Source organism: Balaenoptera ricei, chromosome 9 (genome assembly GCF_028023285.1).
Source record: "Balaenoptera ricei isolate mBalRic1 chromosome 9, mBalRic1.hap2, whole genome shotgun sequence".
NCBI lineage: Eukaryota > Metazoa > Chordata > Mammalia > Artiodactyla > Balaenopteridae > Balaenoptera > Balaenoptera ricei.
This window is the reverse complement of record NC_082647.1, coordinates 33,197,151-33,225,100: the sequence shown is the minus strand read 5'-3', so window position 1 is coordinate 33,225,100 and position 27,950 is coordinate 33,197,151. Positions and strand designations below refer to the sequence as shown.

The following is a 27,950-nucleotide window of genomic DNA, read 5'->3' as shown; positions in this document are numbered from 1 at the left end:
TACCAGAAACAGTGCTTTTCCCAAATTTAGTCCAACAGCACATAGGAACAGTGCTCTAGAACTTGCAGTGCCTTGAGTTGAAATTTTGGAAATCCACCAAATAAGCTTTGGGCATGCTCATGGTGACTAGAAGTTATGTTTTTGGTATTTAAACAAGGTTTTCCCTTTTATTAAGAAATAATACATATTCAGTTTAGAAAACTTGTAAAATTAAAGACACACACAAAGGGGAAACAAATATCACCAGTAAACTACCTTCCAAGGACTGCTGCTGCTGCTGTTTTTTGTTTTGTTTTATTTTTTTTCAGTACAGAAATGCTGTGTGTTTATCTTTCTCAGAAATTCTCAACAGAGACAACATGGAAAGGTAGATAAGGACAAAAAGATGAAAGCAATGGGTTTGAGCCCCCAAGCCCAGCACTTCACGATTGTATGACCCTATGTGTTAGTCACTTGATCCCTCTGAGGCCCAGTTTCATCATCTGAAAAATAGAAATACTAATACTGCTCTTTATTCCAATAGAGGTTTTTTAGAAGATCAAATTACAAAGGATTTTGAAGGTCTTTTGTACATTAGCTAATGCCGTATGCCTATTTTTCATTAGTATGTTAGACTCTACCGAAGATGAGTCTATGGGTACGTGGAGAGATCAGATTGAATCCTAAGTACTAGTTCAAACTGGATTTGTGCCTGACTCTACCCTGAGTTACAGATAACCTTCACGTCACTAAAGGGGGGAGGGGGGGACTAGCTTTTACTGAGCACCTACTACTTGCCAGGTTCTGTGCTATTCACTTTACCCTTGTCTTTCCATAGCACTACGTAATCCCCTTTACATCTGAAAGAGCCTGAATTCAGTGATCTAAGCCACCGGTATTGCAGGGTTAAAACGAAGGTAGGTCTCGCTTCACATCCCTTGTTCCATCTTCAGTATGGTAAGAAATACTTTTGGGGAAAAGTATTTTTATGGAATTCCTCTTATTCTTATTATGGAAATGTCCAGTGATTGAAGGGCAGTATTTGATTGGGTACATGGAATATTTTGAGACGGATTCTCTTAGGAAAGGTAAAAGAAGTTGTGATCATTTCATGTAGAAAGAGTGGACTAATTTAAACCTGTTTTCAAGATCCTGAAAGGAAACAAATGGTGGCTATCAACCAAGTAACTTTCACCTGAAATTTACCTTAACCTATCTTAAAATATAATTTAGAAGTTTTCATAGCATGGCTTCTTTAGCTCTAAAAAGAACTGCTAAGAGAAGTTATGGACTGTCTTTTTCGATAAAGTGTTTGTTTTGAACAAGGTAGATTTATCTTTTCAAGACTTATTAATAGTCCTATTTGGAGGCAGAAAACGAGGCTCAAGATGAGTTTCAAGAAAACATGAAGGAAAGAAGCATCATTACAAATTCTGTTGAAGCTGTGATTAAAATAAAGTGATATAACAGCATAGAAGATCTAAAATGATATTACAGTACAGAGACACATGAGGGTGCTCTAACCAGCTGCTATAATAAAGGAATTAAACTGCTCAAATGTTAGGGGAAAGTTAAGGCCTGTTGTGAATGGCAGTGTTGAATTCTGATTTGTAGCGTTGGCTAAGCAGAACAATCTTGGAATAGATGGCTTTTCTTTTAAAATGTATTGGCCCTGCCCCTTGCTCCCCACCCCACCCCACCCCACCCCCCCATTTTAAAAAGTAGATGTTCGTAGTGGACAATTTGGGAAACACTGAAAAGCACAAAGAAGAAAAAAAAAAATGAACTGATGTGGCTATCAGCCTTGGAGGCTGGGGTTTTCTAGAGCTAGGCCAGTCGGAGGCTTAGCTCAGGAGGCCTGCCTTCAAACTCAAGCCCAGCCTGTTCTCATTTTGATTCCACAGACCTTCTGCTGGTACGAAGGGGGAGTAGAGACTGGGAGTCTAATGACCGCAAGAAGAGAATTAGAGACGCATGTTTATCTCAATACATTTACTCTCATTAAAGTTCATATTCACTGACATCATGCATCTCCTTGAAACAGTCTGCCCACCCACCATTAATTAAAGCCACATTTAAAAAAGTCAGTGTGTGCACTTTTATTCCAATCAAAAGTAGCCTCCTAAGTTTTGCAGAGTAGGCAGGAGAATATCTGAGGCTTGACAGCTGTTCACCTCTACACAGTGAGGAATCATGTAATTTACATGAAAAGTCATGTTTATTCAGAGCCTACAATATAATAGCTAAGATCTATTGTCTTGAAGAGTAGAAACATTCAATATCTAATGACCTATTCAGCAAAATTAACATTTGTTTTGATGAGTCAACGTTATTTTGGATGCAGTGTATGACCATATGCTCTTATCTGTACAAATAGTCTGAGAGATCCAACTATATACTGTGCTTGAATAATTAAGCAGCATTCTCCTATCAAAGACACCACACTTTATAACCTATACATATGGTATCAATGTCAAACAAAGGTCAATGTAAATATTTCCTTATCTAAACCATTGCACAAACAGTAATTACCGCAGTTGTAGGATTGCACAACCGTAGTCTATATTCTTGGCAGTAGTCACTATAAGTTCATAAATTTGTGAAAATTAGGAATGTTGATTTTCCAAGTTCAAGAAAGGTACTATTTGTAAACTGCTCAGGTCACACTCATCTTATTCCGTGTGCTAAGCAAGACTTCTTTCCTTCCAAATTCCTTTAAATGAGATCTGTTCCCTCTGTGAGCCTAGTAAAAGGGTTTTCATCCAAACAGATCTACATTCTTTTCTATTCTTTTTTCCTATTAAAGCCCCCCTGGGGACTTTTCAATTTTATGCTGATCTTTCTTTATATATTAATGTCAAGCACGTATTTATTTTGTGTTGATAAAAGACAAATTATAGTTATCTCTTCTCATTGGCAGTTAGATTATTTTAGAATGGTTCTGACTGAATGTTTGATTAGCCAACCAGTTTATGCTTCTTACACAAAGGCCTAATGTGCAGCATTCCGATTCTCTAGTTCTTCTGGTCAAGCCACCATGCCCAAAGACATGGCTCATCAGTGGATCTGAACACTGGCATTGAAATGGTTTAATCCTAGGCCAAACCACCTCGGGGCTGGGAGTTGAAACCTGAATTCTAGTCCTGGCTTTTCTTCTGATTCTCCGTGTGACCTGGAGCACGGGAGGGTCTATTTCCTCATCTAATAAATGGGAGTTAGGGAACGAATATTGACCAGGTACCCACAGCCCAAGAGGTTAGTCAGGTCTAGAGGTTAAGGGGCCAGTGTGCCTCTTTGGGGCATGGCTTCCCCTAGTCCACTTACTCATCCAGTACCAGAAACCCCTTAAAAGCCCAAGGTGGGGCTTTTAAGAGCGAAAGCAGCTTCTGGTTCTGAAAAGAGCTTCCCTGAATCTAGAAGAAGCCAACAAGCCATGCCTGGTGAGTTGCTTTCATGATAAGTTTGAGAGAAGATGTTCTGGGACTTGATACCCCTTAGATACAAGCATTCAGCGTCCCACTGGTATGTGGGATGCAGCCCTATCCTCAACCACAGATGCTATCTTCTGACTAGATGATACAGTATCCAGAGAGACCATAGGCACTTGACTGTACCCAATGCCAAAAACAGTGGTTGGACTCCTTCAGCTTAGCTGTGGGAGGGAAGGTAGAGTGCAGGTGGGGATATGTCAACCCAGTTGGTGGTATTCTTTAGAACAAACAGCTCTGGGCTAGGGGACAGTGGGAAGTTGTGATGATAGCATTTTAGCACTCTAGGAAGGCTTAAGATAAGCTTGCCTTAAGTGATTTATAAGGCCATGCAGTCTACAAAACGAGCACCGCTGCAGTCCATACCTTCCTGCCGGCTCTGTTGTTGTGAAGATTCATCAGGGCTCTGGCATCCTTTCCTTTCCTTTCCTTGGCGTCCACAAAGGCTCGGGCAAACTTGATCCCATAGTCAATGTTATCACTGCAGCCACCCCAGTCGAAAGTGCCCTTGCTGTCCTTGGCGGTTCCCTTCTTCTTTGGGTCACAGGAACAGGATTTTAATTCTCCTTGGCTACAGGCCCTGGTGATGGCAAATACAACTCCAGCTGAAGAGATGGCGTAAACAAAGGCAGATTCCCGGCTACCTGTAACAAAAATGCTTTTCTTAAAAGCAGTCTGGCATTGCTCGTTCTGAATAACTTTCACACGATGGCTGTTTAATACTTGTTCTGCCTCTGACATACTTTGCCACTAGACAAAGTATCCTTGAAGAATTCTTTCCTAGAGCCAAGGCTCGCTCTTGAATATGAATCATCGCGCTTAATACAAGCTTTTATCAATTTGGATAACTGTAGGACAACTATCCTTAAAGTAAAGAAAGTATAAAAGAAAATGCAGCAAAAGCCTGCCCTGCCCAGTTCCTGGCTTCATATTAGTCTCATACATGTTCTTGCTTTAACCTAGAATCCCACATGTCCCAGAAGAGAGGAGCAGGGCATCTCTAGACCTTGGTTTCCTCCTCTGCAGCATACAGTCTGAATTCTGTAATTCTATCATTCCATAACAGATTTTGGTATTCGTGCTACTACAGCTCTCCCTGAAAAAACCTTCCAGACCTCCAGGCATTATTGTGGACACTTGTATGTGTGTAAATGATTGCTACTGAAATACTGAATTCAAAGTAATCTAGGGGCTGAGGAGGGAAGACAGTTCACAGCAGTAACCAGCACCTCTGGTTAACCCTGGAGAGCTTTGGCTTGGCATCAGCTTTCACAAGTAACGGAGAGATTATTGAAGGCAATATGCAATATCCTTGAGTTACATACTACGTCTAACTATTAAGGTGAATTTACTTTCTTCTGGGACACCTGCACTAATCACTGGTATTGGGTAAAAGACAGTGAAAAGCTTTTCTTTGGTTTTTTCTGGAAGGAAGCAAATTTACCGCCTATAATTAGACCTGGGCAAGAACCCTTTGGGGTGCTTTCTTAGAATTGTTCTTTATTAGAGCACAGGCTACGTTCACTTCCAGGCTGAAGGGTACATATTTCAGTGCGATAACTACATTAAATTATTTTAATAATCTGTAGTAACTCAGAACACGGTGTTGTGGCATAGTGAGAGATATAAGGCTCTTTCGGGTCTGTGTGCACCTCATTTTTCAAGTGGAGCTGTATTTCACTGTTATTAGCATGCCTTTTTACTAATGGCTGCTGCAGCAAATATATTCACCATCGCAATAGAAGCCGAACAAGCTAATGCCACTGCAAGGCAGCAAATGGAGAGCCATTTGGTGATTCACTATGTCAAGAGGAGTGTGACTTTTTGAACCACACAGCTGGGAGAACAAACCACTTTTTCGCGTCGAAGCCCTGCTTGTTTCCGTTTGTCATTCAGTGCTAAAATTTATTATACATCCCTTGCAATATTTGCTCTGCTAGTCTCATTATTAAAAATCAGGAAAACGTATCTACACCATATTAAATGGCATTTGCCTCAGCCTTCAAAAAATATCTCCCCCGAAACCTGTAACCATCCAGAAAAAAGGAATCAATCATGCCTTGAAGTTAGGTAAAATCAGTTATATGAATATTTGCCATAGGTAGCAGGTAGTGCTCTCCAGAGAGAAATGTGAGGGTTGTGGGAGCTGTTTTAGAATTCCAGATTATGTTATAAGGATCACAGATGATTTTCTAAGAGGAATTGACATGTTTTGTAAAAGATGGTGACTAGTAGATGCAAATGTGGCTTAATCTCTGCTAGTGGCTTTCAGATAAATAAAATTTTTATTTTACCCATTTTACCACATAGGAAAATACCTTGTCCATAGTCATCCCATTGATCTGCTAAAGCCTGGTTTTGGATTTGGAGTTCAGTGCCCACATTTAGAGATATCATATGGGGGAAAATTCCTGAATGCATAATATATTTTGCACTAGTCTTATTTCTTAAGGAGAAAGGAGAGAAACTTTATGAGGTGGTCTTTTAGGGGAAAGCTATGGAAGATGCAGATGATAGAATGTCAGTGACCAGACAGTATTTTGAAGGTTAGTAGAGGAATAAATTGTCTAGGCACAGAATGCATCCTGGCCTAACTTGCAAACAACTACATTGACTTGTTGGCTGAAAGAAAAAAAAAAAATCACTTAAAAAATCTGCTACATTTCAGAAATAATTTCCAAAGCAACACCATCACCTTTCTAAATATTTGTCATTTATTATTCAAATGCATTACTAAATAGCTAGATATTTGTTTATTTAAATAAAAAATTAGCACATGGAATATCTTTTCATTTTACCTCCAGATGTTTTGGTATATCATGTAGATACGGCCTTAAGATGTTTTCAGTTAAGTGTCTTAGATGAATCACTAAAATGCTATGTGCAAAATAGTAGCACATTTCAAGAGTTGGCTTTGTAACAAAACAAATTTTGATCTCGGGCCTCTTCTTAGAAAAACTGATTCTTTTTAAAGCCATTGCAATATGAAACAAAATCCAAATCTAAATGGTGCTATTTAGACTTCCTGATGTGTTACTATTGAAGTTTCTCTAATTTTTGGCTTGAGATAAGTCAAGCAATGTTTACTAAGTGTATAGGCTGGGACAGGCAGCTGGGAAGGCAAAACACTAGAAGCTAGGCTTTCTGGAAGGTTATGGGTTGTTCAACTCTTTTTTTAAAAATGCTTGCCCTTTTTTTTTTTTTTTTTTTTTTTAACAAGGATGAAACCTAATCACCTTTTTGTTTAAGGCTTATTCTAGAATTCTGGAAGTATATGCAAATTCTTGCAGGATTATTTTTGAGTTTACTAGTTCTGTCTTTACATTTCTCTGCCCGTGTCTGGTGATAGTCGGTTGAATGAGCAAATTACGAAAGTTCCTAAAAATCGTTCTGCCTTACTCTTGCTCTCTGAAGCAAAAGAGGCAGATGTTCTCCATTTCTCTATGACCACAGGATATGTTAGTAACTTTTATGTTCTCCTTATATGTGGTACTGCCCTTTGGCTTTCCTATTTATCTATGAGGACATTTAGGTTTCCGAAGGAGGAGTTCTTTACAACTCTAAGATGTGAATTTCCCTCCAAGCAATTAATTGTAAAACTCTTTGGATAGCTTCATTGGAATTTCATGATTATTTCCAGGATAAGCTACCTTAGGCCAAATTCAGCCTCCCCATAACCAACACAAAATCATCACTGACAGTCACAAGAGTTTACGTAAATGTCCAGGAAGAAATCTGGCCTTCTGTGAAGACTGGAAAGAAACTGTGTAGCATGAGTGTTTTAAGTTTTGAGTACTTTGGCAAAGCATTCAGCTTCATCTGAAAGAAATCTGAAGGGAGTACAGTTATAATCTCTAATTTACCTGAAGCCTTAGACTAAGTCAAACTTGTTCTGCTTTCTCTATTTATAACCTTTTCCCTCTTAGCCATTCTACAGCTCTGAAGAAACAAACATTGCCAAGATTAAGTTGAATGAATCTCCAGCTTTGGCAGATACACTCTCTAGAATCAGTGGTCAAACTTGCCTCCTTTGATTTGTTATCAAAAGGGTTTTTTTTTTCAATATGGAGACATCTTAATGGATTTTCATAGACAGACTCTATAGGTGATCATTTTATAAATGAGAAGTACACTTAATTTGTAATCATTGGAAAATGGTTGTGAGACCTTTGAAAAGGAAAAATCCTGATACATCTTTAACACCAAGAGCCTGTACCTAATATATGCAAAGATTTATTGTGCCAGATATTTGCAAACTCTCTTTGATAAGGTCCAGCACTTTAATTGATTCACTGGTGAGTTAATCTAGGTGAAGTCTTAAAATTCCATGTAGCTGAAATTTATTATTATCCTTTCAAAAATTTTGTGATGTCATATCAAAACTCCAAAAGGAATGCGGAAGAATATAGTTCTTAAACCAGAGAATAAAATTGCAGAATATAGCAGTAAATTAACTTTAGGGATACGCTAAGAGTGAGAGTACTACGCCCTTGGGGGAGACATTCAGCTATGCATTTGGACTCATGAAACCCTAGGGCTGTGATGATTACCTGATAGAAACACCCTCTGTTAAGCATTACCAAGTGCACAGCCCGAATGATTTTCTTAGGATTGGGAGGGGGAGGTGGGCAAAAACAAGTGGAAAGTTTCCTGTTTCTGGGGTTTGCACATAAACTGTTGTGTTTTCAGTAAGATTTCCCAGTAGCAAATGGGATGTGCTACTTCTTGGAGAATGCTGCTAGGACCAGGTTAAGGGATGGGGATGTTTTGAAAATAAGATCTGATTTTCAGTTAATTTTCTCTGATTGTGTACAAGTTAGTAAGCTACTTTCCACATTCAGAACTTTTAAGAAGTTTATTATGTAATTAGATAATGTTCAATGTGCTTTCTAAAAAAAAAGAAAAGGAAGAAACCACAGGCATACCCCATTTTATTGCACTTTATTGCGCTTCACAGATATTGTTTTTTACAAACTGAAGCTTTGTGGCAACCTGCATTGTCAAATGATGGTTACCATTTTTTAGCAATAAAGTATTTTTAAATTAAGGTATGTACATTGTTTTTTCAACAGTTAATAGACTACAGCATAGTATAAACATAACTTTTATATGCATTGGGAAACCAAAAAAATTCGTGTGACTTGCTTTATTGTGGTGATCTGGAACCAAACCTGCAATATCTCCAAGGTCTACCTCTGTGTATTCATGGTTCCCACCCCTACCCTCCATAAATATCCTTCTGCTTAAAATGTACCTGGAGAACAGGCACTCACTACAAGTTCATCCATCCATTCATTCAACCATTCAATGAATGAGTGATGCCTACAACACACAAGGTACCAAGTAAGGTGCAGGGAAAGCAGATGAGTTCCTGCCTTACAGAATTTACAGTTTACTGAAAAAAATGTTTAATTTAGAAACAGAGTGACCTGAAGCTGAGTAGCCGAATGGGAGGTCAAAGGTGGTGAGCAGAGATTTGTCTCTGCTTCTTAATAACACTGACTTGTTATTGTAATAATGACCATCTACGGCCAATAAAAGATTTGGGCATTCTATCCCAATCTTCTGCTCTTTTCCTTCTGGAAGTTTCAAGTCCCAGAAAGAAGAGTTAAAAAGTCAAAAGCGCTCTGTGGCTGCTGCGTCCTTTCTTCTAGAGACAAAATCTGAACCTGGAGGGACAGGCAGGGTTGTGACATGACATGGATGGACAGAGCCAAGAATAAAAAGACACCAGCCTGGGGCACTACATCCTCCTCCAAAACTTTAGACAAGTTTCTTGATTTCTCGAGTCCTTGTCTGTAAAACGGGACAAATGCCACCCAACAGAACAAGCTCCTGACTGAATAGCATGCAAGACAAGATGAGCAGGGACTTTGAAGACCAAATAAGGGTGTGTGTATGTGAGGGTAGAGCCCATGAGCTGCGAGAAGGCGGGAGACTTACTTCGAAGCAGGACCCTGCCGAAGAGGCCGTGATCCCTGTCCAGGGTGTTGCAGTTCCAGCGGTGCTGGCGGAACTGGTGCTGGCACTCTGCTGTCCACTCGGCCACGCCCAGGCCGATGGCACGCATCACGTCCGGGTGTCGGTGGCACAGCTGCCGCTGGCGGCTCACCAAGCCTGGCACATTGTCACACATCACCCTGGAGGAGCCACCTGTAGCTCTCATGTACCTGGGAAGGACCAACACGGGGGAGAGCACAGAACAGCGAGGCCTCACACGGTGTTTCCCAGGAGAGGGAAGAGCTCAAAGCAGCATTTCAAATACGAATTCCTATCCTTTGGGGGATATTAGAAGGCAAAGGTTATTTAACTTTAGTTCACTGGAGAAGCGGCACAGCAGGCATGGTGAGTGATCCGGTAGAAGCCACCCCAAAACGGAGTGCTGACTGTTTCTTGGACATGAAGCCGAGGCCACCAGATGATGCTCTGGGCAGGGTGGGAGAGGCAAGGTCTGCAGTTGGGGAATGGGATGAGGGGGGAAGGGGCAACATGTTTTTGGAAGACGTCTTCCAAGAAGACTCTGATTTCAACACACAACGTGTCTGGACTTGGCTTTGGAGGAAGCTGACCTTTAGAAGCTCCTCACTCCCATTTATTTGATCTAATGTTTAAGTGTCTTAAACTGTCTGTATCTGTCTAATCAACACCTGCTGGTATCTGATGTTATACTCTCTGCACAGGCATGCCATTCTTTTCCTACTAAAGAATCCGTTAAATATTTCCATTTTCCAGCTCTTTTTGGCTTTTATAGAGAACCTTTGGAAAAAAATCTTTCTATTGTTATTAAGGACACTAAATGTTTGGAAGAATCAAACAGTGTTATAGCTCCATAAAGTACTTTTGAGAAGAAACTTTAACAAAAAATTACATCATCATCTCTACCCAGATGTTCTCTATTAGTTGTGAAATGTTTAGAAAGTTACCTTTTATATAACCCAAGCTGCCATAGGTGTCTTTTGAAGCGATCAAACAAGGAGAATGTCTTTTTCTTGTATTTTCACTATTTTATATGATCATAAAATCATTACAGCTGTGACTCCCCAAAAATATATTTAAGTGACAGCTGAGAGACAATGTGACAAAAAGCCTGGGCAATAAATAATGTTTATACACCCATGGAAACAGAAATAGTCATTTTATTGAAAAACGGCCACTCTGATAAATCAATCTTTGATCTATGTCAGCAATGTCAAGGCTAAACGCCTTTCTGTTCAAAGTGGCTTAGGAAGGAATTGAACCCCTTTTCCCATCAATGCTTTCTTTGCCTTGCTCCTTTGAAGAGCTCGTGTCTTCCTAAAGTTCCCTGCTCCAGTGTCTCATTTGGCTGAGACGCCTTACTTTTGCCAGATTCTTTTAAAAAACAGCACATCATAACAGATAACAGGTCTTTCTGAATCAGTGTTTTAAGTATCAGTTCGGAAGTTTTTAGGTGCGAGAACGTTACAGAGCTCTCAACTCTATCTCTTCTCAAGATGAAGGAGATGGAGATGAGTTTCTGGGTGGGGAGAGCCTCTCCCTTTGGAACTTTTAAGGATGCTAAGACCTGTTAACGTTTCAACGTTCCTTCGCTATGCAGAATAAATCGAAGATCCACGTATAAAGGACAGCAGCAAAGTTACTCTTTGGGGTGACTGTGGTTTCGAACTGACATCTTAGAGCCCCCGGCCTCTGGAACTTCGCATTAAGGCGGTAGTCTCTACCTGGAGGCAGCAAAATGTTCTTCAGCCCCACTGGGGTGAACCACTAGGAATGTGGAAGGACGGGAAAGAAGGCAAAATCACACGCTTTGGGTTCTACCGCTCCTGCCCGCCTGAATTGGCCCGTCGGTTTTTATCTTGAGGGTTTTGGGGGGGAGGGGGAGCATGGGGGGACGATAGTAGTTTTGGAGGTAAGTTCACCCCCCCCCCCCATACACACGCGCGCGCGCGCGCACACGTCTGTGCTAGTAGAGCGAGAGACCCGGCTAGCGCTTGTCTCAAAGATCCCGATTTTGCTGTCGCTCAGCTGTATCCAAATACACCGACCATCAGAGCTCTCAGTTGAGGGGGAATGGAGGGGGGGGGGCGGGGGTGGGTGTTGAAGTTGTCGAAGCTGGAATGGGCTTCCGAGGAAAATCGAAGGGGCGACAGGAGAGGGCAACAGCTGGGGTTCGGGTCGGAAGCCGTGACTGCCGCGGCCGCGGGGAAGCGCCGCCGGGAAGGGTCTATGTGGCCACTGCGGTCTCCACTCCCATCCCCAAAATACCCCGGCGCCCGTGCGCGTGCACTTACCACCATGAAGAGCTGACCTCAGGGCTGAGCCAGGTCAAGAGCAGAGGGAGCCAGAGCCAGATTCCACCGAGACAGGCGTTCATATTAACCCCCTTGCGTCCGCATCAGGTCAGACTCCGTGTGCGGGCGCCATGCGTGCCCAGAGCAGAAGCGCTCAGCGCCGGGAGCGCCTCGTCACGGCCGCCGGCGCCTTGCCGCGCCCCCGCCCCCCGCTCGCGTCTGCGGCGAGTGGCGAGACTCGCTGATAAAGTTTCAAGCGACCAGCGGGGCGAGCGATAAAGGCCAGCCGGGGCCGCCTCGCCCACAGCCAATTCCCCAGGCGCGGCGAGCGCGGGCTGCCGGAGAGCTCTGCGCGCCTCCCGCGCGCCCCGGTCCCTTCAGCTCCCCGCCCGCCCGCCCAGGCGCAGCCAAGGGAGGGGGCGCTGCGCCGGGTAGGATGGCGGGGGTTGGGGGGGGTGGGTCGCGCGGTTTTATATAAGGGTGGATGAAATGATGGCAAGAGAGGTCTGTGGGTGAGGTGATGCGGGGAGGGAGAAGCACCTCTGCGTGGCCTCGAGCACCCGCGGAGGCAGGCACCTTTCGGGAAGCTCCGGGCCAAAGAGCATCAGTGGGTGCCCCGCCACAGGACCGAGCGCTCCGGATAGGCGAGGCTACCCTCCGGCAAACATAAGTCCCCGAGCGGGCAATGTGGGGAAAGGAGGGAGAGGATAGGGATACAGCTGTGTACAGGAGGCAAGAATCCAAGGATGATTTTCAACTCATCCCTCCGCTTCTCTTCCTAATACCGAAAGGAAGAGCAAGCCCTCGTAAATCTGGAGCTAAGCAGGGCAAGGTTGGGGGGGGAGGGTTCAGGCCTCAGGGAAGTGAAGACCTGTGGCCTTGATTCCTCGGTGCTGGGCTTATATACAGAGCTCCAAGGGAGGGGAAACGGGAAGGTCCCTGACCCTCCGGACCTCACCCAGGCGTCCTCGGCCAAAACGTCTGGGGAAGATGCGGTGTTTACGCACACCCAGCTCCTCCACGGCGCTGTAGAGCGCAAAAGATCATGCAGGGAGGAACTGAGGCAGCAGGAGCCCGCCGAGGGTCTGCGCCCCAGCACCGGTCGCGCCTCTTGCCGTCCTGGCGCTCAGCCTTTGCGCCTTGCGGAGGTCAAGGGACTATCGGTCCTGATCTGGGCCCCCGCAGGGCCAAGAGAGACAGGCTTGAGCCCGCGGGTGGAGCATCTTGAGCAGCAACTGGCTTGTAGCCCCGCCGTTTATCACCGGAAAGGAAGGAAGACCAGGAACTCGCGGCGGCCGTGAACTGTTCCATTGCTCTTTTCCTGGGGCGGAGGAACCCGCCGCCCGCCCGCGGAGCGTGCCTTGGGGAATGGGGAATGTGTGTGCGTGTTGGGGGTGGGGTGGGCGCTGCATTGTTCGCAGGGCGCGAAGGGGTGGCCGTCCAGATAGGAAAGACCGGCTCTCACCCCACCCTCTCCTAGAGCCGAGACTGGCCGGAGCATCTGCCCTCGCTAGGCGCGAGCGCGGTGAGAAGCTGGACGGGGCGAATCTCAGAAACGCCAAAAACCTGAAAAATGCTGTCATCGCCACCCCCTTCCCCCCCCGCCCCCCCCCCCCCGCCGCCGCTGGTCCCTGGCAGGTCCGGCCCCTCCCAGGCTGACCCAGATACATCCCCGTTTGGGTCCGGAAAGGGAGGGGAGGGAAACAAGTACCGCGCCACCCACGACTCGGGAAGAGCAGGGCTCCGCGCCAGGGCCGCTCCATATCGCTGGGCCGCGACCCAGGGGAAGTTCTGATCAGTCTGTGCCGGGAGGGAGGGAGGGGCAGGGGAGGTGGGGGTTGTGTTTCTGCTCACAGTGCGTGCACAGGCTCGTGTGTGTGTGTGTGTGTGTGTGTGTGTGTGTGTGTGTGTGTGTGTGTGTGTGTTGGGGGATAGGAGGTTAGGGGGAGACGGGGCGAGTGATGTGATGGGCATCAAAGAGCAAGAAATATCTCATTAACCTCTGTGCTTACACTCATAAACCTCCTCCCTGGGTGAAGCAGAAGAGTAAGTTAAAATTCATTTCCATCCCCCTTCGTCCACAGTCTCTCCACTTCTACCAGTGAATAAAGTAGGGATGTGGATGTGTATGTTGGGAAAGGTAGGCAGCTATATGCTTCTCTCATGGACAATGAGACCTGAAACTACCTAAAAAGCTCCAAAACTCCAAGCTCCACCCACCTCAGCACATCATGTTCTCCCAGCTGAGGGGAGTTAGAAATACATGGAGTATGACTATCAGCTTAGAGGCCTTTCCTCTCCGCCCAGGGGATTATTGAGTGGCCAGGAGATCTGCCCTTCAGTTGTTGATGAGGCCAATGGAATGACCTAAACCTGAAACAGACCTCCTGGAATAAGAACAGGACCATCCCCAAAACTAATTAAATCCACTCCAAAGTACTTTATCCTGGGGCAGGAGAAGTACCTCATGACTTGCAGACAAGAAATCAGCCTTGGTGAATGGCAACTGCTGAAAAAGTTCAAGAGAAACTAAATCCAGATGTGAAAAAGGTCCACCCAAACACTCCTTCCCGACCTGTCTAGAGGCAGTCTGGAACACGTGACTTGTCCCGTCCAGATCTGTGATTCCATTTCTCTCACATTCTCCACCCCTATTCACTTATGACCCACTATTAGCCCTGTACAGCTTCGCCTCCTGCCCAACAAGTCTGACTTTCCTCCCTCCTCATCTGTACCTGTGCACTTTGAAGATAGAGTGTTCACTACTAGAAGTTGGGAAATGCTCAAGAAAATGAAGTGGAAAGAAAGTTATTACAAACCTCACTTCTCTTCCAATAAAAACTACCATCCTAAGGAAGAGTTGATAAATATTTAAGTAAATTGCACATGACTATAGCCTTGCTATAGCAGATGAATTAGGAAAGACAGGGTTCAGAGTGCCTTTAGATCTACGAATTTAATATCTGATTTTTGGTTTCTTCAATGAGAATTCTCATTGAATTGACTGTAAAATTCATTTACAGCATACGGAACCCAATTCTCTTTCTGGATATTAATGTTAGTTTGCTTCTAACTTTAGTATAGCATTGTAGCCAAATGAGTCAGTCTATTTTCTTAGTTAGATCCATTGTTTGTCTAATCTCCCAGGGCAGAGAGAGAACTAATTTACTACCAAACCATCTCCACCCTTTACAAATGGACAGTTACTTCTTCAACCAAATAGTCATTTGTGTTTCAGTCTGAGCTGGCTTCTTCCTAACGCAGTGACTCCTAATTTAGCTACTCACTAACCAGTGATTCAAAGGTCTAGTATTTCCAACTTAGAATCAATGACCTTAAGAAAGAACATTGTGTATTAACAAAAGATCAACAATGGGAAAGAAAAAAAATATATATATAACTTTCTAAATCTAGTAGTATCATATATATAACATAGGTAATATATCAAATAAAAACAATATATATCATTAAAACTTTTTTACTTGCTAAGTCTATCCAACTAAGAGTATCATATACATAACAATAGAGATTGTTTGAAATTTGAAGTGTGTTTTCAATGCCCTTAAAGGCATTGCCCCCTTTCCCCTTTAGTCACTCCTACAATTTTTATTAAGCACATTCTTAGCTAATCTTTGTCAAAAATTGATTTTATAAAAAGTTCTAATATCAATGATTTAAATCTCAGTGTGCATTTAAATTAATGTGCACCAAAGACTTGCTTCCAGCCATGAGAAAGTAATAGGTACGTGACTTGTTCTCCTACTGAAAAAAAAATATAAGACTGGACAAAATGATAAGGCAAATCTTTTCAGGCATTGGGTAATAGGCAGCACACAGCTATGATCTTTGACAGATGGAAAACACCTGAGGTGTGCTCCACAACTATCCCATAACTGTCCTGATTTTTCTGCTGAAGGGCACTTTTTTGGGGGTGCAAGAAAGTGGAAACAGAGCAGTAGTCTTAGTTAAGGATAGAGGGATTAGAGGGCTGGGCTGCTGAAGCAGCTGAAATTGGCAGGGTAGAATATCTGAAAATAGGTAGCTGTGAAGGAGAGGGTCCCAAAAGTCTACATGGTGATTCACCATGTGTCCTTGGTCAAGAGCTGGGCTGAATATAGCCATGAGAAGACTCCGTAACGCCTAGCAGAAATTGCTTTCTGCATGTCATGCAGTGTTGAGAGACGTTGGAGTTCCAGCTCAGTGGGGTAGAGAGACCTCATTAAACACTTCAGGCATTCACTTGAGATGCCAGAAAGGCATCCTTTAAGGGTCATACCTTAGTATAAAAAGCGTGTCTTAGAACAAAATTTAAAATTCAAAATTTTGTTTCCTCATATCACATGCAGTAACAAAGAATAAAAACAAATCAGACAGGCCAAGGGGAATTTACAAGGGTAAAACCAACACCCATTGAAGGAAGATAATGTTGTATCATTTACAATGTCAAGCATACAATAAAAAATTAATAGGCAAGTGAAAAACCAGAAAAAATGTGATCCATACTTAAGAGAAAGCAGTCAAAAGAAAATGACTTTGAGATGGCTCATTTGGAGGAACTACCAGGAAATAAATTTTAGCACAACTCTTATAACTATGTTCAAGTATTTAAAGGTCACAATGAACAACTAAATGGAGAATCTCAGTGGAGAAATGAAAGCCATTAGAAAGAAATGAAAATCTAGAACCAAAAGTACAATATCTGAAATGAAAAATTCCCTGAATGGGCATAACAATGGAATGGAATTGGCAGGAGAAAGGGACAATAAACTTAAAGATAGAAGTTATATAATCTGAAAAACAGAAAGAAAAGATATTGACAATTAAAGAAATGTAACATTAGGTATCTGCAGGACAAGACCAAGCAGTTTAAATACATGTGCAAGTGAAGTTCCAGAAAGAAAGGACAGAAAAAGTGACAAAAATATTTGAAGATATACTGCACCAAATTTGTCCAATATGATAGAACACATCAATTTACAGACCCAAGATGGTCAAAAAACGCCAAGCAAAATAAATACAAAGCATATCACACCTATATACATCATGATCAAACAGTTTAAAATCAAAAAGGGGGAGAAAAATCTCTAAAGCAGCCAGAGGGAAAAGATACATTAAATATAGAGGAACAAGAATATGCATTACAACTGACTTTTCACTAGCAATAATGGAAGCCAGAAGACAGTGAAGCAGCATCTTTAAAATGCTGAAAAGAAAAAATGGTTCACACTGAATTCTACAATCAGTGAAAATATCCTTCACAATTGAAAGAGGAGCTCTTCTTTTGTTCTTCTTCCCCTTACCTTGGGAATAAGGACTACACTCCATGAGCTAGGGCAAAACTGAAACAGGGCAGCCCCAGTAGTCTAAAACCAACTCTTGACAGGATCAAAGTGAGTCATAGGTACTCTATTTGCAAGCCAAAAGAAAACTCGACCCTCCTTGGAGGAACATAATTTCATTCAGGGTCTCTACAAATTTTCATCTATTATATCTAGCATCAAATCTAAAAGCTACAAAACAAACAAACAAACAAAAACCCAGTAAGCAAATCAACAGGAAATAGAAATAGACCCACAAGTAATTTAGAGTTTTGATTTATCTGAGGACTGCAAAATAACTGAAATTTAAAAGTTCAGGGCTTCCCTGGTGGCACAGTGGTTAAGAATCTGCCTGCCATTGCAGGGGACATGGGTTCGAGCCCTGGTCCGGGAAGATCCCACTTGTCACGGAGCAACTAAGCCCGTGTGCCACAACTACTGAGCCTGCATTCTAGAGCCCGCGAGCCACAACCACTGAGCCCGTGTGCCACAACTACTGAAGCCCGCATGCCTAGAGCCCGTGCTCCACAACAAGAGAAGCCACCACAGTGAGAAGCCCATGCACTGCAACGAAGAGTAGCCCCCACTCACCACAACCAGAGAAAAGCCCCCACGCAGGGGGCTTAAAAAAATTAATTAATTAATAAAATAAAATTAATTAATTTAAAAAAATAAAATAAAAGTTCAAAAAATAACAAGTAATTTTAACAGAGAGCTGGAACCCAGGCAGAAGACTTCAATAAAAATCCTAGAACTGAGGGGAGGAGGGAAGTTAAGACTGAAATTGAGAATTAGATAGATGGATTGAGGAACTATCTAGAATCAGCAGAACAGTGGACTAGTAAACCAGAAGAGGTGAATAAAAAGTATCCAGATTAATGCACAGAGAGAATTAAAAGGGTATAAAATATAGAACATAAAATAAGATATAGCATAAGAATGTCTAACAGACCATTAGACATTAGACATAGAAAGGCAGTCAGAATTTTTGGCCTGAACCCAACTGGGTTGATTGTGTGCTAAAACAAGAATATCAACATTTTTCATAGGATTTAAACAAGACCTAGAGTCTCTTAACATTCTATTCAAAATGGCCAGGATGCAATCAAAATTACTTGGCATACAAAAACCTGTAACGTTCCAATTCAATTAGAAAAGACAATCTACAGACACTAATTCCGAGATGACGGAGATGTTGAAATTATCAAAGACTTCTAAAGCAGCTATGATGAAAATGCTCCAAGAAGTAAGGATGAATACTTTGGAAACAAATGGACAATAGAAAATATCAGCAAAGAAACAAAATGGAAAAAGGAACCACACAGAAGTTTTAGAACGGAAAAATATATGTACTATCTTCCACAGTGAGAGGGTGAAATATTTCACTGAATAAGGTCAGTAGCAATATTGAGATGGCAGAAAAATGTGTGAGTGAACTTGAAGATATATCAGTAGAAATTATCTAGTCCTAACAAAAGAAGGAAAAAACAAAAAAGAGTGAAAAGAAATGAACAAAGCTTCAGGAATCTCTGAAACAATTCCAAAAGGTGTAATGTGTCATGACTCCTAGAAGGAGATGATAAACAGTCTATTGCAACAAAAAATATTTGCAAAACTAATGGCTAAAAATTTCCTAAATTTTGTCAAAGGCATACAGATTTGAAAAGCTCAGTGATTTGAAAACCCCAAACAGGATAAACCCAAAGAAATCCATGCCAGATGCTGGGAAAACTGGACAGCTAGCTACATGTAAAAAAAAAAAAAAAGAAGAAATTAGAACATTCTTTAACACCATACACAAAAATAACCTCAAAATGGTTTAAAGACCTAAATGTGAGACCTGACACTATGAAACTCTTAGAGGAAAACAGGCAGAACACTCTCTGACATAAACTGCAGCAATATCTTTTACAATCTGTCTCCTAGGGTAATGGAAATTAAAAAAAAAATAAAAATAAACAAATGGGACCTAACTCAACTCAAAAGCTTTTGCACAGCAAAGGAAACCATAAACAAAACGGAAAGACAACACACAGAATGGGAGAAAATATTTGCAAAATGATGTGACTGACAAGGGATTAGTCTCCAAAATTTACAAATAGCTCATGCAGCTTAATATCATCAAAACAACGAACCCAATCAAAAAAATGGTCAGAAGACCTAAATAGACATTTCTCCAAAGAAGACATACAGATGGCCAAGAGGCACATGAAAAGATATTCAACATCGCTAATTATTAGAGGAATGCAAATCAAAATTACATTGAGATATCACCTTACACCAGTCAGAATAGCTATCATCAAAAAATCCACAAACAATAAATGTTGGAGTGGGTGTGGAGAGAAGGGAACTCTCCTACACTGTGGATGAGAATGTAAATTGGTACAGCCACTACGGAGGACAGTATGGAGGTTCCTTAAAAACCTAAAAATAGAGGTACCATATGATACAGCAATCCCACTCCTGGGCATATATCCAGGGAAAAACATGGTCTGAAAGGATACATGCACCCCAATGTTCATTGCAGCACTGTTTACAGTAGTCAAGACATAGAAGCAACCTAAATGTCCATCAACAGAGGAATGGATAAAGAAGTTGTGGTACATATATACAATGGAATATTACTCGGCCATTAAAAAGAATGAAATAATGCCATTTGCAGCGACATGGATGGACCTATAGATTGTCATACTGAGTGACGTAAGTCAGACAGAGAAAGTGAAATATTGTATAATATCACTTATATGCAGAATCTAAAAAAAAATTATACAAATGAACTTATTTACAAAACAGAAACAGACTCACAGACTTAGAGAACAAACTTATGGTTACCAGGGGGGAAGGGTGGGGGGAAGGGATAGTTAGGGAGTTTGGGATTGACATGTACACACTGCTGTATTTAAAATGGATAACCAACAAGGGCCTACTTATAGCACAGGGAACTCTGCTCAATATTATGTAACAACCTAGATGGGAAAAGAATTTGAAAAAGAATAGATACATGTATATGTATAACTGAATCACTTTGCTGTACACGTGAAACTAACACAACATTGTTAATCAACTGTATAAAATTAAAAAGTTAAAAAAAAAAGAAATCCATGCCAAGACACTTAGTAATAAAACTGCTGAAACCTAAAGACAAAGACAAAATCTTATATGATGACAAAGACAGATGATGCATTACTTATGGGGAACAAAGGAAAATGATGATTTGAATGACTGTAGATTTCTCATGAGGAATTGTGAAAGAAGAAGGGAATGAAACAGTATTTTTTAAAGCTCTGAAGGAAAAGAACCCTCAGCCCAGAATTCTATATCCAGTGAAAATACCTTCATGAATGAAAGTGAAATAAAGACACTCTCAAATGAAAACAAAGAGAATTCATTGTCAGCAGACCTGTTTTAAAAGAAATGCTAAAGGAAGTTTTTAAGACAAAAGGGAAATGATCCAAGAAGGAAACTTGGAAAATGTGGAATGAAAAAAATTCAAGAGACATGGTAGATAGCTGGGTATGTATTATAAACTTCTACTTCTCTCCAGTTCTTTAAAATATGTTTGATGGTTGAGGGCAAAAATAGCAACAGTGTGTGATAGTGGTTTCACTGTATGTAGAGGTAATACCTTATATTAAAAAACTACAATATCAACTAGGGAGGGTAAATTGACTCTATGGTGCTAACTTTGAAAGTTGTAAAATGTTGATTCTGTATACTGCACAAAGTGATGTATAACTAACATTATCTTGATAGCAACCACTAAAAAAACTATACAGAGAAATGTAGAAAAAAACATAATAAATTAAAAATTTAAATAATTCAAAAAAAAGGCAAGAAAGGGTAACCAGAGGAATGAAAAACAGAATAAACAAGAAACAAATAGTAGACATACATTTTAAAAAATCAACTATTATATAAGATATATGTGCTCCCAAAACAAAAATTTAAAAACAAAGATTGTCTGAATGAATAAAAACACAAGTATCTCATTTCAAATATAATACAGGTAGGTTCAAAAGGAGAAGGATAGAAAAAGATAAATCATGCAAACACTAATTAAAATAAAACTGGAGTAGATATATCAATATCAAAGTAGGTATCTGAGCAAAAACATTTACTTGGGATGAGGGATATAACTTAATGACAAAAGGGTCAATTCACCAAGAGGAAATACGGTCCTAAATGTGTATGCACCAAACAATAGATTTTCAAAATATATAAAGCAAAAATTGACAGAACTGAAAAAAAAAAACAGACAAATATACAATTAGAGATGTCAGCACTCCACTCTCAGTAGTTCATAGAACAAATAGAAAATCAGCAAGACCTAAAAAAAGAAAAAGATAAAGAAAACCAGCAAGATATAGAACTCAACAACACCATCAACCAACTGGATTTAGTCCACATTTATAGAATGTCACTCTACAACAGCAGAATATACATTCTTTTCAAATGAACATGAAACATTTGCTAAGACAGACCTTATTCTGGGTAATAAAACAAACCTTAAAATTTTTTTAAAATTGAAATTATACAAAATGTGTTCCCTGATCATAATGGAATTAAGTGGAAAATCAATAAGAGAAAGAAGTCAAGAAAATCTCCAAACTCTTGGAAGTTGAACAGCATGTGTCTAAATAATCTCTGGGTCAAGTAAAAAGTTTCAAGGAAAATACAGTTGATGCTTGAACAACACGGGAGTTAGGGGTACCAATCCCTGCACAGTCAAAAAATCCATGTATAACTTTACGTTGACCCTCTGGATCCAGGAATCCATGGATTCAACCAACCGCGGATTGTGTAGTATTGCAGTATATATTTACTGGAAAAAATTTGCACATAACTGGACCCATGCAGTTCAAATTTGTGTTGTTCAAGGGTCAACTGTATTTTGAACTAAATAAAAATGCATTATTATGAAACCATATTTAATATGTACTCTAAGTCAAGAATACATATTGTGATCTCTCTGTTAACCACTAAAGAAATAATACAATAAATAATTTTCCAGTTATCTATTGCTGCATAAAAAACTACCCTCAAATTACTGCTTTTTAAAAATTGAGATATAATTGACATACAAATGGTTCTAGGTGTATAATATAATGATTTGATATATGTATGTATTGTGAAGTGATTACCACAATAAGTTTAGTTTACCACAATAAGTTTAGTTAACATTCATCACCACATATAGTTACAATTTTTTTCTTTCTTGTGATGAGGACTTTTAAGATTTACTGTATTAGCAACTTTCAAATATATAATACAGTATGGTTAGCTAAAGTCACTATGCTGTATATTACATCCCTAGGACTTATTTATAAGTGAAAGTTTGTACCTTTTAAAACACCGTTACCCATTTCAACCACTCCCCACTCCCCACTCCTGGCAACCACCAATCTGTTCTCTGCATCTATGAGTTTGGTGTTTTTAGTTTTTTGTTTTTAAGATTCTAAATAGAAGTGATCATACAGTATTTGTCTTTCTCTGTCTGACTTATTTCACTTAGCATGATGCCCTCAAGGTCCATACATGTTGCTACAAAAAATAGAATTTCCTTTTTTATGGCTGAATAGTATTTCATTGCATACACACACACACACACACACACACACACACACCACATTTTTTTTACCCATTCATGTGTTAATGAACACTTAGGGTGTCTCCATGTCTTGGCTATTGTGAATAGTGCTTTAATAAACACAGGGGTGCAGATATCTTTTTGAGTTAGTGATTTCATTTCCTTCAGATAAATGTCCAGAAGTGGAATTGCTGGATCATATGGTAGTTCTGTTTTTAAGTTTTGAGGAACCTCCATATTGTTTTCCATAGTGGCTGCACCAGTTAACATTCCCACCAACAGTGCACAAGGGTTCCCTTTTCTCCACATCCTCACCAATACTTGTTATTTCTTGTCTTTTTGATAATAGCTATTCTAACAGGTGTGAGGGGACATCTTATTGTGGTTTTGATTTGCATTTCACTGATTAGTGATGTTGAACACCTTTCCCTGTACCTGTTGGCCCTTTGTGTGTCTTCTTTGTGAGGATGTCTATTCAGATACTTTTCCCATTTATTAATTAATTTGTTTTTTCTATTGAGTTGTAGTAGTTCTTTATGTATTATGGATATTAACCCTTTATCAGATAAATGACTTGTAAATATTTTCTCGTATTCCATAAGTTGTCTTTTCACTTTGTTAATTGTTTCTTTTGATATAGACAATCTTTTTAGTTTGATGTAGTCCCACTTTTTTATTTTTGCTTTTGTTGCTTTTCCTTTTGGTGTCAAATCCAAAAAATCATTGCCATGACTGATGTCCAGGAGCTCACCACCTGTGTTTTCTTCTAGGAGTTTTATGGTTTCAGGTCATACATTCATGTCTTTAATCCATTTTGAATTGATTTTGTGAATGGAGTAAGATAGTGTTTCAGTTTCATTCTTTTGCATGTGGCTGTCTAGTTTTCCCAACACCATTATTGAAGAGACTATCCTTTCCCCATTTTATATTCTTGGCTCCTTTGTGGCAAAGTAATTGACCATATGTGCATGGGCTTATTTCTGGGCTCTCTATTCTGTTCCATTGGTCTATGTGTCTGTTTTTATGACAGTACTATACTGTTTTGATTAGTATAGCTTTGTAGTATAGTTTGAAATCAGGAAGTGTGACGCCTCCAGCTTTTTCTTTCTTTCTCAAGATTGCCTTGGCTATTCAGTGCCTTTGTGGTTCCATACAAATTTTAGGATTGTATGTTCTATTTTTGTGAAAAATGCCATTGAAATTATGATAGGGGTTACATTGAATCTATCAATTGCTTTGGGTAGTAGAGACATTTTAACAATGTTAATTCTTCCAATTAATGAGCATGGAATATCTTTCCATTTATTTGTGTCTTCAAATTCTTTCATCAATGTCTTACAGTTTTCAGTGTGTATGTATTTCACCTCCTTGGTTAAATTTATTTCTAGGTATTTTATTCTTTTGCAATTGTAAATGTGACTGTCTTCTTAATTTCTCTTTCTGATAGTTCATTATTAGTGTATAGAAATGCAACTAACTTTTGTATATTGATTTTATATCCTTCAAGTTTACTGAACTCATTTATTAGTTCTAACAGTTTTTTTTTTTTTTTTGGTGGAGTTTTTAGGGTTTTCTATATATAATATCATGTCACCTGCAAATAGATGCAAATGTCATGTTCCTTTTCAGTTTGGATGCCTTTTTTTTTTCTTGACTATTACTCTGGCTAGCACTTTCACTGTTGAGTAAAAGTGGCAAGAGTTGGCATCTTTGTCTTGTTCCTGATCTTAGAAGCAAAGCTTTCTTTCTTTCTTTCTTTCTTTTTTTAAACCATTGAGTACAGTGTTTGCTGTGGGCTTGTAATATATGGCCTTTATTGTGTTGAGGTACATTCCCTTTATACTCAGTTTGTTGAGCATTTTTATCAGGGATAGATGTTAAATTTTGTCAAGTGCTTTTTCTGCATCTATTGAGACGATCATATGATTTTATCCTTCATTTTGTTAATGTGGTGTATCACACATTGATTTGAAGGCATTGAACCATCATTACATGCCTGGAATAAATCATACTTGATCATGGTATAAGTTTATGATAACAGTATACTTAATCATGTATTGTTGAATTTGGTTAGCTAATATTTGTTGAGGAGTTTTTGTTTGTTTTTAAAGCAGCAGAGTATTTTATTTTTTTTAAATCATCATTCAGTAAATGTTGTTACACTATGAAATATTACATTTTAATCTCTTTTTCAATAGAAAGGTTTTCTAAAGAAATGACTTGGAGCCTTCCACATTTATCAGATGTCTTTTCATTATTCTTTTCCATTTTTGCAATTCTGGATCCAAATTGCATGCCCCATTTTGGCAGAAGAGCAGAGGTTGTAAGACTGAGTTCCACTGCTGCAAGATCCAAAATTAGTTTTTCACCAATTCTATGGGATAAAGTCAAATTTGCCCTTTCCCAAACTGGTAGGAAATTTAGAAAGGAGACATTTTCATGCGGGAAAGGAAATCTTCCTTCTTTTCCATGATCACCAATAACTGTCATCACGACCAAGATTTCTAGAAGAAATTCAACCCAGTTCCATCTCAATTTCCTTATTCATTCCTCTGGCCCGTGTGTCTTGAAGCAGGCACGATGACGAGAATAACCTGCAAGCTGCTCATCTGCACCGATTCCAGTAAGGACTACCTTTGCACTGCTCTAATATGGTTTTGCTTCATCCTGGGTCACTAACCAACCAAATCCTCCAGAAGCAAACCAGACTGCACAGCCAATGCTATCATCCAACACTGTATCCAAAGGCTGAATGAAGTGGGATATTCGAGTTCTTCTTAATCTTTGCAGTTCTTCTAGAGAAACATTAATTTCAACAAAATTCCACATCCGAAAAGGGTTGGCAGCTTGTAGTGCCTTTAGTCCTGTTCTTCCTGTGATTCGATCTGGTATGTTGAATTGTTCACCAGGAGTAGCAGCAGCAACGACATTTTTAGAGGATTCTTCAGAGGGTATTTCACAATGATTTTCTGTTTTCTCCCTTTTTTGTTAAAACTAGCTGGTATGGTCTTTTCTTTAGTCATGAAAGCCACATTAAAAAGATCAATTGGTTCATCTAAGGGAATGTGATGGTCAGCAAGGGCTGCAATAACCATGGACTCAATCCCCCCAGAAAATAGGATTGCAACATTTGCTTTTCTATTACTAGTTTTCAAAACTTTGTTTGATGTCAGGTTTTCATCCCTAGGTAAACACAAGACACGTCTGTTGACTGCAACACTCAGGACATCGATGAACTGCTGAACTACTTCCTTCATGTGTCCATCAATAAGAAAGACCTGAAGGGTCTCTCTTGTCAGTGGGACGCTGGAAATTCTACTGCAATGGATCTCAAATGCAGCTTGTGGCAACGTCATATTTAAAGGGACAACAGGTTCTTTAAGATACAGTTTGGCTTCTTTTGCTACCACTGATACAAATGTTGACAAGTCTGCTGAAATTTGAGTCAGGCTATTAACACATTCTTTGATAGCATCCTCCCTAGAGTTATTTCCAAGGATACAAATTTAAAACAACAGATTTGGAAATGGAAGTATTCTTGAGATCAATTCTGAAAATTCCAGATACTGGAACTTCTTGCCACTGATTGGCCACTCCAAATGATTGAGTGCCAACTGAAGAGAGACAGGAATTCTTGCCCAAATTACTAAAAAGGCCAAAGGAAGCTAGAACGACCAAAAAAAATCCCTACCAAACCACAAAGAATGACTAGATGCTTGATAATATATAAAAGACCAAGGACCTTGGACTTCTGAGAAGAGTGACAAGATATCAGATTCATTCTTACAAGAGGAAAGATAATTAAACATTATTTGAGTATCATTCTCTTCAGCTTCAACCTTTATTCCACTAAAGACTTCTCCATTCCACAGGAATACATTGCCTCTTTCATCTTTCACAGGCTGGGTGGTCAACACACCTCTTAAGTGAAGGACATGACCAGAAAATAAACACTGGTAATTAACATTAGACTTTAACAACTGTTTACTACTATTGGGTCCCCACCGTTTAAGATTACACAGTAAATCCACTTTCAAATCGTTGCTGAAATGCTCAACAGAAAAGCTTACTGCACAACAAATGCCACACATTTCTATGCAAAATTAAGTTTACTATTTCTTGATTTGGTCTTCTCTGAGTTTACTATTTCTTGGTATTCTTTCCTCAGCTCATCCAATATATTTTTGCTTTCAGAAAGCATTTCTGTTCAATATGCAAGAAAATATGTTGCTGTTCTGTTGCTGCCTATATACTTTCCTGTTCTTCTGCAGGTTAGAAAGTTCATCCACAACAATTTTTTGTTCTGTAATCTTGCTGCTGAGGTCTTCCTTGTGCACAGCCGAGTTGTTGGTAAGGACCAGCCCCTCACCGTCCTTGGGTTGTACACCCTGGCTGGGCATCTCCACAGAGCATCAAATATGCAGTGTTGAGGATTTTTGCCTCTATGTTTATCAAGAATATTGGCCTGTAATTTCTTTTCTTGTTGTGTTCCTGTCTAGTTTTGATATCAGAGTAATGCTGGCCTTGTAAAATGAGTTTGGAAGTGTTCCCTCCTCGTCTATATTTTTTGGAAGAGTTTGAGATGGATTGTTATTAATTCTTCTTTAAATGTTTGGTAGAATTCACCGGTGAAGCCATCTGTTCCTGACTTTTGTTTGTTGGGAGATTTTTTTATTACTAATTCCACCTCCTTCCTAGTAATAGATCTACTCAGATTTTCTATTTCTTCATGATTCAGTCTTGGTAGGTTGTATGTTTCTAGACATGTATACATTTCTTCTAAGTTGTCCAATTTTTTGGTGTATAATTGTTCATAGTAGTCTCTTATGATCCTTTGTATTTCTTTTTTTTTATTTAAAGATTTACTTATTAATTTATTTTTGGCTGTGTCAGATCTTAGTTGCGGCACACGGGATCTTTGTTGAGGCATGCGGGATCTTTCATTGTGGCATGCAGGCTCTTTGTTGTGGTGCGCAGGCTTCTCTCTAGTTGTGGCATGTGGGTTTTCTCTTCTCTAGTTGTGGTGTGCAGGCTCCAGGGCGCATAGGCTCTGTAGTTGTGGCGCGTGAGTTCCAGAGCACGTGGGCTCTGTAGTTAGCAGCACGTGGGCTCTAGTTGAGGCACGCAAGCTCAGTAGTTGTGGCATGTGGGCTTAGTTGCCCCGCAGCATCTCAGTTCCCTGACCAGGGATGGAACCCATGTCCCCTGCACTGTAAGGTGGATTCTTTACCACTGGACCACAAGGGAAGCCCAGATCCTTTGTATTTCTGCTGTATAAGTTACCATGTCTCCTCTTTCATTTCTGATT

The 27,950-nt window shown here is 40.2% G+C and overlaps 2 protein-coding genes and 1 pseudogene across 2 annotated transcripts in view; all 3 read right to left on the bottom strand.

The window, feature by feature from the left end:
• WNT2 (Wnt family member 2) overlaps window positions 1-11,896 on the bottom strand; it is a 41,850-nt gene extending 29,954 nt beyond the window's left edge. Inside the window, exons 1-3 of the mRNA XM_059932682.1 lie at window positions 11,738-11,896; window positions 9,411-9,637; window positions 3,834-4,111 (exon numbers count right to left, since the gene is read on the bottom strand). Coding sequence (XP_059788665.1) covers window positions 3,834-4,111; window positions 9,411-9,637; window positions 11,738-11,820 — 588 coding nt within the window. The 5' untranslated portion in view covers window positions 11,821-11,896. The remainder of the gene's footprint in view (window positions 1-3,833; window positions 4,112-9,410; window positions 9,638-11,737) is intronic.
• Window positions 11,897-24,814: 12,918 nt separating this feature from the next.
• On the bottom strand, window positions 24,815-26,733 carry LOC132371436 (asparagine synthetase domain-containing protein 1-like; annotated as a pseudogene).
• Window positions 26,734-26,806: 73 nt separating this feature from the next.
• LOC132371435 (ASNSD1 upstream open reading frame protein-like) lies at window positions 26,807-27,042 on the bottom strand. The gene is made up of 2 exons (XM_059932680.1): window positions 26,897-27,042; window positions 26,807-26,852 (listed from the first exon to the last, which is right to left on the bottom strand). Exons 1-2 carry the CDS (start codon window positions 27,040-27,042, stop codon window positions 26,807-26,809), a joined length of 192 nt encoding a protein of 63 aa, XP_059788663.1.
• Window positions 27,043-27,950: the final 908 nt, after the last annotated feature.